This window comes from Cuculus canorus, unplaced genomic scaffold, assembly GCF_017976375.1.
Source record: "Cuculus canorus isolate bCucCan1 unplaced genomic scaffold, bCucCan1.pri scaffold_69_arrow_ctg1, whole genome shotgun sequence".
NCBI lineage: Eukaryota > Metazoa > Chordata > Aves > Cuculiformes > Cuculidae > Cuculus > Cuculus canorus.
The window spans coordinates 324,681-339,461 of record NW_026527848.1 but is presented as its reverse complement, the minus strand read 5'-3'; the positions used below and the strand labels follow the sequence as shown (position 1 = coordinate 339,461).

General features: G+C 59.1%; 1 protein-coding gene across 1 annotated transcript; it reads left to right on the top strand.

The window, feature by feature from the left end:
* The first annotated feature begins 5,259 nt into the window (after positions 1–5,259).
* LOC128850767 (ubiquitin carboxyl-terminal hydrolase 36-like) lies at positions 5,260–9,870 on the top strand. The gene is made up of 10 exons (XM_054055761.1): positions 5,260–5,785; positions 5,922–6,143; positions 6,819–6,929; positions 7,265–7,367; positions 7,972–8,039; positions 8,447–8,517; positions 8,764–8,846; positions 9,057–9,168; positions 9,427–9,567; positions 9,766–9,870. The coding sequence occupies exons 1-10, from the start codon at positions 5,260–5,262 to the stop codon at positions 9,868–9,870; spliced, it is 1,542 nt and encodes a 513-aa protein (XP_053911736.1).
* The last annotated feature ends 4,911 nt before the right edge of the window (positions 9,871–14,781 follow it).

The following is a 14,781-nucleotide window of genomic DNA, read 5'->3' as shown; positions in this document are numbered from 1 at the left end:
AAATGTGGGGAGGGCAGTGGCAGCTGCGGGGTTTAATGGGGACTGAGCTACCAGGGCCACCACAGGGCTTGATGGGGACTGAATCTCCTTCCTATGGGGCTTAGCGGGGATGACCCCCCCCTCTAACACGGGACTTAACAGGGACTGCTCCACCAGGGCCACCGTGAAGCTTAACGGGGTCCCAGTCCCCCCCCCCTCAACGGGGCTTAACGGGGATTGTGCTGCCAGGGCCACCACGGGGCTAAACAGGACGGAGTCAGCCCCACCACGGGGCTTAGTGGGGACCACCCCACACTTCGGGGCTGGCGCCACAAAGCACACAAATGGGTGATGATTTTCAGACAAAATGTTTAAGGGTTAGGGTCATTATTAGGGTTAGGATTAGGGTTAGAGTCATTAGGGTTAGCGTTAGGGTTAGGCAGAGAGAATAGAGACAGGGTGAGATATGGGCAGAGAGAAAGGGCACGGGTTGAGATACGAGCAGAGAGAACAAGGACGGGTTGAGATATGGGCAGAGAGAACGGGGACAGGTGAAATACAGGCAGAGAGATCAGATACAGGGTGAGATATGGGCAGGAACAATCGGGACGTGTTGAGATATGGGCAGAGAGGACAGGGACAGGGTGAGGTACAGGCGGAGAGATCGCATACAGGATGAGATACAGGCAGAGAGAATGGGGACAGGTTCAGAGACAGGCAAAAAGATTGGATACAGGGTGAGATAAAGACAGATCAGAGACTGGGTGAAATACAGGCAGAGAGTACGGGGACGTGGTGAGATACAGGCAGAGGGAATGGATACAGGTTGAGAAACAGGCAAAAAGATTGGATATGGGGTGAGATGAGGGCAGAGAGAATGGAGACGGGGTGAGATACAGGCAGAAGAATACGGATACCGGTTGAGATATGTAACTTCTTGTTACAGAAGCAGGATAGACAAAGAAGAGTGAGGGCCTTGGTGGCAAAAGCCACGTGTATTCACACACACTATCTAGAGCCCCAAACAATCAGCTAAGATAGTACTTGTTAGCAGAGAAACAGCCAGGAGAGAGAAGACTGTCTCCAGGATTTGCCAATTCAGTAAGCACACAGCAGGAAGTGGTACATCATAGCCCTGGAAGTCAAGGTGCAGTCAAATAGCTCCTTTTAAAGAGACGTCCTTCGCCACAGATAGAATCAGGAGACCAAAGAGGAACACAGAAAAGGCCGCTCTGTTGCTCCTCGGGGTGAATCGGAATCGCACCACTGATCAATCCCCACAGGAATTACAAGCCCCATCTCTTAAAGATCAGCCGCCACTCCAAAGCCACTTCACAGCACTTTCTTCTTCGAGCCGTTTGAGTAACGAACCAGTGACGGGCTTTGAGCAGGAAGGGGGACAACGAGAGATCCCCAGGAAGCGGCTGAGGCCTCCCGGCCCTTCACCCGGAGCTCCGTTCCCGAACGCCGCCGCGGGGGCACCGAAGGACGCGGCCCCATCGAGCGCTCGGCCCGAGGAGCGGCTGCCGCGCTCAGACGCGCGCGGCCGGGGCAGAACGGCCCCCGGGGCTCCCCCCCGGCCGCTCACCCGGCGGCAGAAGCAGCCGAGCCGCTCGTAGGGCAGCGGGAGCTGCTGCCGCCGCTACAGGACGGGCTTGAGGAGGTCGCGGGCGAAGCGGCAGCCGCTCTCCCGGCACACGGCGCCCGGGAACGGCACCCGCCCCGGAGGACACGCCGCCCCCGGCTCGCTTCTGCTTCGCCCCGCCGCGGCCATCCAGGGCCGGGGAGAAGCCGCCTCCTGCTCGGCGCGGGGCGGGCGCCGCCACTCGAACGGGCGCCACCGCGGGGCATCACGGGAGCGACGGGAAGGCTTCTGGGGCGGCTTCCGGCGCCGCGGCCGCCATGTCCGGTGCGGGCAGCGGCGCTTTCGGCCGGCTCGGCAGGAGGAGGGGCCGCCCCCTGCTCCGGTCCCGGGCCGGGCCGCCGGCTCCGCTCCCCGGCAGAGGCGCCGCCCGCGCTCTCCTCGCCCCGCGGCGAGCGGGACCCGCCGCGTTCGTGAACAGCGCGGGCGCCGCCTCCCGCGGAGGGAGCCGGGCAGCGGGGCCGGAGCGCGGTGCACACGGCCGGCAGGGGGCGCCCCCGGGCTCGGACCGCAGCTGCCATGGGCCCCAGCGGGAGGGCGCGCCTTGAGGAGGCGCGGGGGGGGAGGGGGGAGGCACCGGGCGGCACGCCGGGAGCTGTAGTTCTGCGCCGTCGGGGTGCGCTGGGGGGACTCCATTACCCGTGGCGCCGCGCGGCGGCCGCTGCCTCAGGGCATCTCCCGGAGTCCTGGAATGGTTTGGGTCAGGAGGAACCATCCAGTTCTCACCTCTCCACCGTGGGAGGCAGCGTTAGGGACACCTGCATGGATCACGTTGCTCAAAACGCATCCAGCCTGGCCTTGAGCTCCTCCAGGGCTGAGGCATCCATGACTTCTCTGAGCAACCCGTGCTAGTGCCTCACCACCCTCCCGGGAAAGAATTTCCTCCTCTCTATAATCCAAATCTCCCCTCTTTCAGCTTCAAACCATTCCCCCTTGTCCTATCCCTGTGCTCCCTGCTAAAGAGTCCATTCCCATCTTCCCCGTAGCCCCTTCAGGTACAGGAAAGTCGCTCTACCGTTTCCTTGGAGAGAGAATGTTTACCAATGTTTGGCCTTCTATGATGTGATAAATACTTTAGACCAAAGCAGGATTCCAATCAAAGTCCACAATTTATTAAGTAAAGGCAAGCAAACAGTGCTGGGTGTGCCGGGAGTCTCTGCTCAACCACGACGCACACCCGACAATACAAGGCAACTTCTTTTATAACTTAGCTTTAGTTACATATTCCTAATGGACGTGTTTCCCCTACAAGTTCTCCACCCCTGGGTTGCGCAGGCGTAGTAGTTCTTCTAGAAGCTTCTCCGGTGATCGAGAGATCTATATAACAAGCAAGCCCTTTACTACCCATGTGCAGTAACAGTAATTTTGTGCAACACAAACAGGTTGAACAGAAAAACACAGCAGACCCCTTTTTTCCCCAAATAGGAACCATATACACCCCATCCTGCTTTCCCCAAGTCTGCATTGTACAAGGACAAACAGAATGGCTAAAAATTACATGTCACCCTGTGGTCCCAGCATTGCTCCACACTGACACGAATCAGGTGAACACATCTCACATGCTGTTTGCCATTTGACTTGCTGAGGTTCAATGATGGCATTCAAAATTTTCCACTCAAGATATTTCCAGGTTTGAATTTTTTCAGGTGCAACTTGAAGGCCTATTTTCGCTAATACAATCTTTGAAATGGTATTAATTGAGCAACACAACTGCTTTGGATGACATACACAGCTGGGAAAGGCATATAAACCATAGCTTATATTTGTCCAGTAAAATCAGAATTGGTAACACCAGGTTACACAAAAAGACTTTGCAAAGTAACACTCGAATGACCCACTAACCAAGCACTTAAACCATTACTGACAGGACCAAAAGCTTGGAGCGATACCTTGTGAGCGTATTAATCCCTTACTGTGATTGAGGAGGCTGTGAGCATTAGTTGGGAGGAGATGTGGGTGTGACCCGGGTGAAGGAGAGCAAGGGGGGTGAGTTTGGCATTGGAGAGGTTCAGCTGGTGCCTGACCGGCAGCATGGACAGCCTCTGCTCTGCTGGAGCTAGGACAGGAGCTGGAGAATTTCCAGTTTGCCTTGTTTTTCCAGGGTGTTAGGAGGAAGTGAAGATGTTCTAGTGTTCTGCGAGCATGTAAAAAGCATTCAGGAACCACAATGGCTTTAATGAAATTAAATATTTTGAAAAGACTCCAATCTTTCCTGAAAAGAAAAGTGGTTTAATAGTGTGGAAGAGTTGGAAGTTGTGAACAAATCTGGCCAGCTTCACTCTAGGAATTAGAGCTGGGTCAGAAAAAAACGTGAGGAAAGCCAGAATTCATCACTCTCCTGCTCTGCACTGGCAGGGGTTCCCTGCAGGGGGGAGACCTGATGGGGCTGTAGATGTGGGGAGGGATGGACGGGAGCGAACGCGTGGGGAGGGCAGTGGCAGCTGCGGGGTTTAATGGGGACTGAGCTACCAGGGCCACCACAGGGCTTGATGGGGACTGAACCCCCTCCTGTGGGGCTTACTGGGATGAGACCCCCCCCAACACGGGGTTCAACAGGGACTGTACTGCCGGGGCACCGTGAAGCTTAACGGGGTCCCAGTCCCCCCCCCCCCGGGGTTTAACTGGGACCGGGCTGCCAGGCCATTGCGGGGCCTAACGGGGACTGGGTTCCCCCCACTGTAGGGCTTAATGGGGACTGGGCCGCCAGGGCCACCACGGGGCTGAACGGGACGGTGTCACCCCCACCACGGGGATTAACGGGGACCACCCCACACTGCGGGGCTTAACAAAGACTGGGCCACTGCCACCACAGGGCTTAACGGGGACCACCATGACCATATGGCTTAACGAGAACCCGGCTGCTGGGACCACTATAAGGATTAAGGGCCGCTGGATCATTTCCACCCCCCCCCACCCCCCCCACCCCCCCCCGCGTTGCTTAACCAGTCCCGCCTCAACGGCCCCGCCCCCTTGGCGGCTCAGCCAATGGGTACAAGCAGTCTCACCTGGACCCGCCCCCTCCACGCAACAGCCAATGGGAAGCCCAGACTCGGCACCCAGGCCACGCCCCCTCGGCCTCTCAGCCAATGGGCAGTCGCGGTCACGCCCACTCGCTGCCCTGGCGACGGGAACGCGCTGAAACGGTTTTCACTCTGCCTCTCGAGGTGGAGAGTCCCGGACGCAGGAGTGCTGAGCTCCCGCTCTCGGACGGCCTTTGGAGAATTTGAGCGATATACACGGAAGCGTTGAGGTCCTACCCTCAATCGACGGCGAAAGGAGTGCAGAGGATCCGCAGCTGCCGCCCTCGTTCCATCCCAGAGGAGGAGCGACGAGGCGCGGGGGCTCTGCCCTCGTTCCGCCCCCGTTCCGCCCTCGTTCCACGCTGAGAGGAGGAACGCTAAGGCGCCGCGGCTGTGCCCTCTGTGCCCATCCCGGGAGGAGGAGCGAGGAGGCTCTGCCCTCCGTTGCTCCCTCTGTTCCAACCGCAGCGGAGGAGCGAGGGAGGCTCCGCCCTCGTTCCGCCCTCGTTCCCCCCTGAGCGGAGGAGCGAGGAGAGAGCGCGCTCTGTCCCTCCCCCGTTCCACCCCGGGAGGAGCAGCGCGGAGGCTCCGCCCTCGTTGTAGCGAGGGAGGAGCGCGATGCCGCCCCCTGTGAACCCTCGTTCCGCCCTCTATTCCTCCCGTAAGGCGGAGCGCGGGGACACGGGGCGGGTCCGGTGCCGCCGGGCTCCTGTGCGGAGCGGCGACACGTGCGCGGAGCGGCGGCGACGCGGATCGGTGAGCGTAGCGGGGCAGGACGGGACGGCGCCGCGGCGGCAGGGGCGGGGAGGGGCGGGGCGGGAGGCGCTCGGGGACCGCGGAGGGGACCGGATGGGGCGTCCGGGGGGCGCGGGGGAAGGCGAGAGGTCGGGTCCGTTGCCGTGGCCACGGGATGCAGCGCGCCGGAGCGGAACGCTCTGGCGCCCACCCCGCCCGCTCGACCGACCCCTCCGTTCCCCGCAGCCGCCGGGCAGCGCCATCGCCATCGAGGAGCAGCGGAAGGACTGCAAGGATGGGCGAAAGCTGCACCAGGAGCTGGCCACGCCGTTCCAGGCGCCGCAGCAGAAGAAGATGGAGATGGAACCGACGAAGCACAGCGCCTCCGAGCAGCTGAACCGTCTGCAGGGTAAGGACGAGCTGCTCAATCCCCACGAGGAGACTGGTGGCAGCCCTGAGCCTGCCCAGCAACGTATGTAGAGAGGGCGAGGGGAGCCCTCCCTGCAGCCCCCACCTCGCCACTCACCACCCTTCTCTCCCCACAGGCAGCGAACATGTCCCAGGGATACAAAGCGACGGGATCCCCGCGCCAAAGAAGGTGCTTTTCCCCGTGGAGCGCCTCTCCCTGAAGTGGCAGCGGACCCACCCGATCGGCGCCGGGCTGCAAAACTTGGGGAACACGTGCTTCCTCAACTCCACCGTGCAGTGCCTCACCTACACGCCTCCGCTCGCCAACTACCTGCTGTCCAGGGAGCACAGCCGGACCTGTGAGTGGGGAGGCATGGCTCTGGCGAGGGTGTGTGGGTGTCAGGACGTGCCTTGTCTGCTCCCTCCTGCCTCGTTTCTCCATCAAGAGGTCGTTCCTGTGTCCATCTGACTTTTTGCAGCCACAGCAGCATTCCCAAGCTGTGCCTCCATTTGTCTGGGAAGGCGTTGACTCTGCTGGGCATACCCAGGACTAAGACTGGTCCAATGGGACCTGCTGGCTTTGTGGGGGCTGAGCAGTCTCTGCCTGTGGGGACTGCGTGAAGTCACCCACAGGGCAGAAGACGGTGCACCGGCAGGCGCCGTTGGTTCTGGGGGACTTTGCCGGGGGTTGTGCCGGTGTGCACTGCTCCAAGCTGTGACAAAGGGGAGCCTGCGGCGCTCCAGCCCTGTCCTTAGGACTCTGGTGGGATTGGCCCTGGGATCTGTTTTCCATCCACATGGATGCTGTCCCGCCTGGGATGTTGCAGCAGCCGGTGCTGCAACTGGGGCTGCGTCAGCTGGGGGTGGCATGTGCTGCTCCCTGCAAAGCCAGGATGGCCCCGAACTGCACCACAGCACCAAGCTCATTGGGAAGACGGCGCGTGGCTGAGCTGTACGGGACCAGAGATCCTCCGTCCCGTGGACTGCCTCCATCTCTCCTGGCTTTGTCCCCAACGTCTTCTCTCCTGCTTCAGGCCAGCGAGGGGAGTTTTGCATGCTGTGCACTATGGAGAAGCACGTACTGCAGGTTTTCAGTAGCAGCGGCAGCGCAATACAGCCCACGGCCTTCGTCAGAAACATCAAGAGTAAGGATAGCTGTGCTCCCCTTTCTTAGCCATGCAGGGCAACAGTGAGCGATGCAGGAGCAGAACCTTTGAGATCAGGACAGGTCTTGGCAGACTGCTCTTCAGAGCTGACGCTTGGAGTCTGCCAGGGGCTGCGCTTGGAGTCTGTCAGGGGCTGCGTGGGGCTTCCCCCATGGCCAGCCTGAGTCTGACATCTGGTTTGAGTTGAGGGGGCTCAAGCTCAGATTCCCTGCCCTGAGGGAGGGAGAGAGGGAGGAAGGGAAGGAGGGAGGGAGAAAAGGAAGGCCTGCATGTGTTGGAGCGCGTGCTGGGACTGAATCCTTCCTCTCCTACAGAGATTGCCACGCACATCCGCTTAGGCCGCCAGGAGGATGCACACGAGTTCCTCAGTTTCACCATCAATGCCATGCAGAGGGCCTGCCTGGATGGCTGCACCCAGTACGTGGGGCCCCTTGACAGCCTGTGCTGCTGTTCTCTGCTGTCCCGTCACTGTTCCCGTGTGCCTGTGGGAGGGGACTGTGGGGTGAACGTGTCCCCCGGGTTGGTTTGGAGTGAGGTGCTGCCTCCGGGGCCCAGCTCTGCCCCACGGTGACACAGCTCTGGGCTGCTGTCTGCCTGCTCCCTTGCCCTGACTCCTCTGGCCCAGCATAGCTGTGCTCCTCTCACCAAATCCCAAGGGTGCAATGGGTTTAGGATCCTGTCCCAGGTGCCGAGGAATGCATGTATGCTTCCTAGTTGAGTCCCGTCTCTGTGGCTGCAGGTGGGAGGCCTTCCTGGAGCCCTGTGTCCCAGGAAGCTGCGTTGCCTTTGCCTGCAGTGCCCAGCGCGGAGCTCCAGGCAGGGGTTTGTGCTGCTTCGAGCAGCCTGGTGCCATCCCTGGAGCTGTGCCAGCCGGGGAGCAGAGTGACAGGGGCTGTGACTCGCCTGCTGCCAGCTCTCTGCTGGCCAGAACACACCGGGGAGGTGTCCTGAGGGCACAGCGGTGGCCTGTGGGGTGGCCGTTGCGGAGGGGCGGTGTGAGATACCGTGCTGCTGTCTCTAGGTTGGATCAGCAGAGCCAAACCACAACGCTGGTTCACCAGATCTTTGGTGGCTTCCTGCGGTCACGTGGTGAGTGCTGGCTGCCGGGGCCTGTAGCTGTCGGGGCTGCTGCTTCCCTGAGATCCTCACAGGGAAAATCTTTTGGGCCAATTACTAAGTATGTGTAAATTATCTGGAGCTGCAGCTGGTCCTTCGTGCAATCCCTGCGGGCCGTGATGCCTGTGGTGGAGATGGTAAAAGCTGTTGGCTGTGGGTCCCCAGCTCATTGCCACCAGCAAAGGAACCCGTGTTGCCAGCTCTCTGGCAACTCTTGCTGTCCCTCCATGCAGTGGACTTGCCGGCCTTTGTCCTTGCCAGGTGGTGAATCCTGGTGCCCAGAGGCGGAGAGGGGGAATCCTGCACTGCCTGCGCTGTGCTGAGGTGGTGGTGGGTGCTGGCGTTGTGTCAGGGTGTGCTCATCGCTTTGTCTTTTGCAGTGATGTGCAGAGTGTGCAATTGGCCCTCGGACACGTATGAACCCTTCCTGGACCTGGCGGTGGAGATCGAGGTAGTGTGTCAGGGTGGCGATGGGGAGGAGCTCAGCTCTCGGAGGGGCTGTTGCGGCAGCTGCACCGTTAGTGCCTCAGGGTTCCTTAAGCTGCTGCTGTCAAGTCCCAGTGCAGGCGGCAGGGAAGCAGATGCTGTTGTTGCGCTGCCTCCTACTGTGTGTTGTCTCTCGGGGCCAGTGTCTGGGCAGGGAGCCAGGCTGTGGCGTGGACAGGCCGCTGTCCTGACCTCTCCTCTGTCCTTGCAGGAAGCTGAAAGCATTGAGCAGGCACTGAAGTTGTTTGTGAGGCCAGAGATGCTGTGTGAGGAGAACGCCTACATGTGTAACAAGTGAGTGTGTGGGCCTGTGGCGGGAAGGGGCCCTCGGGTGTGCCAGGGGGAAGCAGGCAGGGCTTCTCTAGCTGCTCTATGGCTAAACCGGGAGGTACGTGGCCATGGAAGCCTGCACTGGAGCCGCTTGACCAGGGCTGGCAACCAGCTGGCAATCACAGTTCCATGTGCCATGGAACAGCTTGAATAGCTCGAGCTCTTCCTGTACAGGTGCCAGACCAAAGTGCAAGCCATCAAACGCTTCAGCATCCACCGAGCCTCCAGTGTTCTCATAGTCTCGCTGAAGCGCTTTTCCATCTTCAGCGGAGACAAAATCAAGAAGGTGAGTACTTGGCACTGCAGAGCTGGGGCTGTCTCCTGGCCCAAGGCCCTGTGGCCCAGAGCAGGGTGGGAGGTGCACGGTGCGAGCTCTGCTCCAGCCCTTCTCCAGCCGCGCAGTGGGGGTTCAGCTCATCCTGGTGTCTTGCTCACTGTGACCTCTGCCTGGGGAGAGCGAGTCCTCCTCTCTCAAGACATGGGACTCCGAGGACAGCTGAGCTCTTGCTGCTGTGCGGGCTCCTGAGATGTCGTCTCTCCACAGGACGTGACATATCCTGAGGTCTTGGACATCCGACCTTACTTGTCAGAGGCCAAAGGGGACCCTATGAATTATGAGCTCTACGCCGTGCTGGTGCACTCTGGGTACTCCTGCCACTCAGGGCACTACTACTGCTATGTGAAGGTGAGCCCAGTGCGCTCTCTTGGCACCTGCTCTGGGCTGGGTGCCGGTGGGGCCTCTTTCACCAGCTCCCCTTTCCTGGCCCTGAGCCACGCGTGCATTCTGTGGAGCGGAGCTCTGCCATCAGGCGCCATTCCTGCTGCACTTCAGGCCAGGAAGGTCCCCGGATGCAACCCAACCCCGTTCTCTCTTCTTCTGCAGGCCAGCGATGGGCAGTGGTACCAAATGAATGATGCCACTGTCGGCCTCACCACCATCAAGGTGGTCCTGAACCAGCAGGCCTATGTGCTTTTCTACCTGAGGTGAGAGCACCGTGTGTCTCCCAGCCCCTCTGGCCACTGGTCTCGGCATTTGGGACAGCGCTGGTAGCACGAGCCAGGGTGTGGGACGGAGCTGGCTCAGAGCAGGGAGGCAGGGAGAGGTCCAGCCCTTGTAGATCAAGAGCTGTAGGTCAAGAGCAGCTCGTCTGATTGGAGCTTCACTTCTGTTGCTTTTATGCGTCTCTGAGGAGAGTGTTGCAGGCGCCCTCCTCACAGTTAACACATGCGCTTCTCTGCTTTCCCCAGAACAAGCGGCACCGTCAAGAGAGTTGAGGGACCCGTGGCCAAGGCTGTGTCCATCCCACCCAGCCAGCCAGTGATGGGCCAGGTGAGTCCCAACTGTCACTTCCTGGGAGCTGCTGCCCCTCTGTCCACTCTGCCAGGGCGGGGGCTGCAGCTTTGGAGGAAGGTGGGCACAAGGGAGGACCGTTTGCAGGAGGGACCCTGCTGAGCCGAGGGTTGCTGGGTGAGCTGTGCCCCTTGAATCCTTTCCTCACTGAACCTCTGTCTGTCTGTCTCTTTGTCTAGAAACCAGAGACGCAGCCTGCAAAGCAGCTGTCCGGGCAGGAGGAGGTTGGGGTCTCTGTGTCCCATAGAATATTCAACACAGGGCCAAAGCTTCCCACCTCCTCCAAGCTGCTGCAGGAGCCCAGGCAGCACCTCTCTGCTGTTCCTGGAGTCAAGACACCTGCTCCAGAAGGCTCCAGGTGGGGTAAATTGAAGAGGCCTCTGTTGGCCTTCGGCGCTGTGGAGCGAAGCAGCACGCCTCCACCACCAGCCAAGAAGCTGGCACTCTCTGCCGAAAAGGTGAGTCTGAGTTTCTGCCCAGTCTTCAGTAGGCACCTTCCGATTCTTCTATCACCTCCCACTTCCTTCACGGGGCTGCCTGTCCCCCTCCCCTTTCTCTGGGCTCCATTTTATGATTTTCTCCTCTTGGGTTACAGAATCTCTTCCTCTTTAGAGCACCAAGTTTTTATTCATGTCCATAACTACAGGGCAGCACGCCGGTGCCGGTGAGCAGAGGTGACCATTACAGACAACCTCAGCCACAGCTTCAGGAGCAGACAGAACTCCATGGGCACCACGCGCCGTGACTCCACTTCCCAGCCTTCTGGCGAGTTGAGGTGAGCGGTGCCAGTTGCTCGCAGGCAGCAAGGCCAATAGCAATCTTGAGATACTCCAAGAAGCAACTGCCTGGCCTGGCAGCTGGCTGGAGGAGTGATCTTGGCAGCCCCCTCTCCTGTTCTCCTGGGCTGGCAGGGCCCGCTCTGGATCCCAGATGCAGGGCCGTGTCTCTGATGTTAGCACAGCGTGGGAGGGAGCTTTGCAGGCCCTCGCCATGTACTGGTGTCCCCTGGGATCAGGAGGCACCAGCCTGGTCTTTTGTGCATCTCTGAGGAGAGTGTTGCAGGCGCCCCCCTCACAGTTAACACATGCGCCTCTCTGCTTTTCCCAGAACAAGCGGTACCGGCAAGAGAGTTGAGGGACCCATGGTCAAGGCTGTGTCCATCCTGCCCAGCCAGCCAGTGATGGGCCAGGTGAGTCCCAACGGTCGCTTCCTGGGAGCTGCTGCCTCTCTGTCCCCTCTGCCAGGGTGGGGGCTGCAGCTTTGGAGGAAGGTGGGCACAAGGGAGGACCGTTTGCAGGAGGGACCCTGCTGAGCCGAGGGTTCCTGGGTGAGCTGTGCCCCTTGAATCCTTTCCTCACTGAACCTCTGTCTGTCTGTCTCTTTGTCTAGAAACCAGAGACGCAGCCTGCAAAGCAGCTGTCCGGGCAGGAGGAGGTTGGGGTCTCTGTGTCCCGTAGAACATTCAGCACAGGGCCAAACCTGGCAAATGTTATGGTTCCACCAAAGCTGCCACAGAACGCACCCCCTTCATTCAAGATAAATCGCTACGTCCTGCTTCATGGACCCAGAATATTTCAAGACTACAAGACAAAAAACCCCAAGTGAAGTCAAACAATTGAGGCCGAAGTGGAACTGCCCCTGTGTAGCTTCTTAGCGACCAAGAAGCCACACTTGTCATTCAAGATGCAGCAGCCCAGACAGCACCTCTCTGCAGTCCTTGGAGTTGTGCCAGCTGTTCCTGACAGCTGCTGTCTGGTTAAACTGGAGTGCTCCCTGTTGACCACTGTGAAGTGGAGCAGCTCCGCATCTCCACCACCAGCCAAGAAGCTGGCACTCTGCAGAAAAGGTGAGTCTGAGTTTCTGCCCAGTCTTCAGTGGGCACCTTCTGATTCTTCTTCTACCACCTCCCACTTCCTTCCCCAGGCTGCCTGTCCCCCTCCCCTTTCTCTGGACTCCCCTTTTTAATTTTCTCCTCTTGGTTTCTCCTTTAGTGCACCAAGTTTTTATTCATGTCCATAACTACTGGGCAGCACACCAGAGGTGGCGAGCAGAGATGACCATTATCAACCAATCAAATTATCAACCCTTGAGGACCTCAGCTCCCCTCTGAAAACGCGCCACCATGGGGCAGATGGCAGCCCTCAATCTCAGTCTGTGAAAGGCAAAGATGACACCTCCAGCCCGCCCAAAAAGAAGAGCCGCACACACGAGAACTCGGTGTCCATCACGGGGGAGGAGGCAGGCAAGAGTCCCAGTGGTGGCCAGAAGGAGCCAGGCTGCCAGGAGTTGGGTGTAGAGCACAAGGAGAAGGAGAAGAAGGAGGAGAAGGAGAAGAAGGAGAAGAAGAAGAAGAAGAGGAGGAGAAGGGCTCTGTCTTCGGGTAGGTGAGGGGCTGGAGTCTGTTTTGGTTTTGCAGCTGCTGCTGCCCTAGAGCAGGGTCTAATTTGGATTTTGTGGCTGAGAAGGCAGCAGTTGCTGTGCTCGTGTGTGTTGGGATGGTGAGGAAGGGAGGGGCTCCCACTCAGTACCTGGCTTTCAGACCATGTCTGCCTCTTTTCCTGTCCTACAGCACATCTTCATCTGCGCTGAAACTGCCGAATCCAAAAAGCCTCCCTTGAAAATCATCATCAAATTCTCAACCCTTGAGGACCTCAGCTCCCCTCTGAAAAATGCCACCATGGGGCAGATGGCAGCCCTCAATCTCAATCTGTGAATGGCAAAGATGACACCTCCAGCCCGCCCAGAAAGAAGAGCTGCGCACGCAGGGACTCGGTGTCCATCACGGGGGAGGAGGCAGGCAAGAGTCGCAGCGGTGACCTGAAGGAGCCAGGCTGCCAGGAGTTGGGGGCAGAGCACAAGAAGAAGGAGGGGAAAAAGAAGGAGGAGGAGAAGAAGAAGAGGAAGGAGAAGGTGAAGAAGAGGAGGAGAATGGAGTCAAAAGAGTGCCTTTCTGGGACTCTGTCTTCGGGCAGCTGAGGGGCTGCGGTCTGTCCTGTTTGTGCAGCAGCAATGTGTGCCTGGCAACACCAGGCTGGCGATGGAGCCAGGCTCTCCACAGCTGTCCAGAGCCCCAAGCCAGACCATGAGGCCAGCACACCACCCGGGAGCCGCAAAGCATCCCATGTAGCAAAGGAGCTACTTAAGGACTCCATGAACAAAATATACGGCTGTGCCATCCCTGAAGCGGGGCGGCCTCGCCAGCCTTCTCGGGGCAGCGCGTCCCCTGGGGCGAGTGGGAGAGGCGATGCCACAGCTGGAGAGATGCAGAGTTGCCTCCTCCCTGAACAGCAGCGCGGGTCCAGCCCTCTGGCTGCGGGGAGACAGAAAACCCTGTGCTCTGACCCCAGGACACTTCCTGCCTTTGCACACGTAAAGAAGATGAAATTTAAAGGAATGATGAAATGGACTAGGAAAAGAAGCTCTCCCTGCCAGCGTTGGTTCTGAAGCAGTACTCCCCTGCCAAGGGAGCCAGCCAGAGACATTGGATTTGAGCTCCTGCTCCCTGCCCAGTTCTGGCCGTTGTTCGTTCTCTCCACCTCCCATCTGGACAGGGCTGGTACCCACTGCCCTCCCCCTCTTTGAGTGTCAATGGAGTGGTTTTTTTTTACCCACCCCCTCCCCTCTGCCTTTCCTCCCTGTTCCCTGGCTCTCCCACCCTCCTTTTCCCCTCGCCATGCCCCTTCACCCCTTGCTGTGTCGTTTTCCCCTCGCCATGTCATTTTGCCCCTCACTGTGTCCTTTTGCCCTTTGCCATGTTGTCTCTCCCCTCGCCATCTCCTTTCCCCCCTCTCCATGTCATTTTGCCCCTCACTGTGTCCTTTCAGCCCGCTCGTGTCCTTTTGCCTCTCGCCCTGTCATTTCATGCTCGCCATTTCCTTTCCCCCACCATGCCTTTCCCTATCACTATATGCTTTCCCCTCGCCATGTCCTTTCGCTCCTTGCCATCTGAGGTGCCCAGGTGGCCAAGAAGGCCAATGGCATCTTGGCTTGTATCAGAAACGGCGTGACCAGCAGGTCCAGGGAGGTTATTCTCCCTCTGGACTTGGCACTGGTGAGACCGCACCTTGAGTACTGTGTTCAGTTCTGGGCCCCTCACCACAAGAAGGATGTTGAGGCTTTGGAGTGTGTCCAGAGAAGAGCAATGAAGCTGGTGAGGGGGCTGGAGAACAAGTGTTATGAGGAGCGGCTGAGAGAGCTGGGGTTGTTTAGCCTGGAGGAGTCTGAGGGGAGACCTTGTTGGTCTCTACAACTACCTGAAAGGAGGTTGTGGAGAGGAGGGAGCTGGGCTCTTCTCCCAAGTGACAGGGGACAGGACAAGAGGGAGTGGCCTGAAGATCCACCAGGAGAGGTTCAGGCTTGACATCAGGAAAAACTTTTTCACGGAAAGGGTCATTGGGCACTGGCAGAGGCTGCCCAGGGAGGGGATTGGGTCACCTTCCCTGGAGGTGTTTAAGGGACATTTGGACGAGGTGCTGAGGGGCATGGTTTAGGGAGTGTTAGGAATGGTTGGACTCGATGACCCAGTGGGTCCCTTCCACCCTCGTGATT